Source organism: Stegastes partitus, unplaced genomic scaffold (assembly GCF_000690725.1).
Source record: "Stegastes partitus isolate 25-593 unplaced genomic scaffold, Stegastes_partitus-1.0.2 Scaffold5328, whole genome shotgun sequence".
In the NCBI taxonomy this organism is placed as follows: domain Eukaryota; kingdom Metazoa; phylum Chordata; class Actinopteri; family Pomacentridae; genus Stegastes; species Stegastes partitus.
This window is the reverse complement of record NW_007583059.1, coordinates 1-1129: the sequence shown is the minus strand read 5'-3', so window position 1 is coordinate 1129 and position 1129 is coordinate 1. Positions and strand designations below refer to the sequence as shown.

The window sequence follows — 1129 nt, the reverse complement described above, 5'->3', positions numbered from 1 at the left end:
TCAGCCATGTTCTTCCAGCAGGATGTGAAAATGTTCCAAAGAGCTTCACAATATCTCACATCACTGCTACGCTGATGAAGGATGAAGGATGATACCAAAAATACAGCAGCCTGTACCAGTACTACATTTATCCAGATGTTCAGCCTGGTTCTTCTCCTGGCTCCACCACCACCATCTAGACTCCATCTGGTCTAATCATCAAGGACTGCTGACATATTTCCTCACAATTATTGTTGAAACACAGTCTGAAACTGCTGTAAAACATTCAACCTGTTAAAGTTATTTCTTCCACCGATGATTCAGAATGTGAGCTCTCATGTGGGCTTTCAAATGAGATGCTTGACTGAAACTTTTACCACAGGTTTCACAAGAGTACGGTTTCTCACCTGTGTGAGTTCTCATGTGGACATTCAAAGCTCCCCAGTAACTGAAACTTTTTCCACAGGTTTCACAAGAGTACGGCTTCTCACCTGTGTGAGTTCTCATGTGGACTTTCAAANTGAAACTTTTTCCACAGGTTTCACAAGAGTACGGCTTCTCACCTGTGTGAGTTCTCATGTGGACTTTCAAATTACCTCCTTCATTGAAACTTTTTCCACAGGTTTCACAGGAGTACGGCTTCTTACCTGTGTGAGTTCTCATGTGAAGCCTCAAGTGATACTGACGACAAAAACTTTTCCCACATGATCTACAAGAATATAGCTTTTCCGTTTTAATCTCTGAGGATTCTGGGTCCTCCTGGTCCAGACTGGTGCAGAATTCCTCTTGTTCCTCTTTCATCTGTGGAGGCTCTGGGTCCTCCTTGTCCAGATTGGTGCAGAGTTCCTCTTGTTCCTCTTTCATCTGTAGAGGCTCTGGGTCCTCCTTGTCCAGACTGGTGCAGGATTCCTCTTGTTCCTCTTTCATCTGTAACTGGTCTGGAGCCTTCTGGTGCAGCCCAGAGTTCCTCTTCTGATTACAGAGCAGGTTAGCAGGAGTCTCCTCCTCCTTATAGACATAGTGCAGTGGGAGTTCTAGGGACAAAGGGACACAAAAAATGGTTACTGATGTGATGAAAGGCAAACACACATCTATCAGAGTAGGAACTTCAGGAAACAACTAAAATGTTGCTGAGAGGCTGAGGTAGGGC

At 44.5% G+C, this 1129-nt stretch overlaps 1 protein-coding gene across 1 annotated transcript; it reads right to left on the bottom strand.

The window, feature by feature from the left end:
- Positions 1-7: 7 nt before the first annotated feature.
- LOC103376419 (gastrula zinc finger protein XlCGF67.1-like) lies at positions 8-1013 on the bottom strand (the record flags this gene model as incomplete). Its single annotated transcript, XM_008306768.1, has 2 exons — positions 8-470; positions 543-1013. Coding segments are annotated over 2 exons (662 nt in total), but the record flags the coding sequence as incomplete, so codon positions are not given.
- Between the last annotated feature and the right edge of the window lie 116 nt (positions 1014-1129).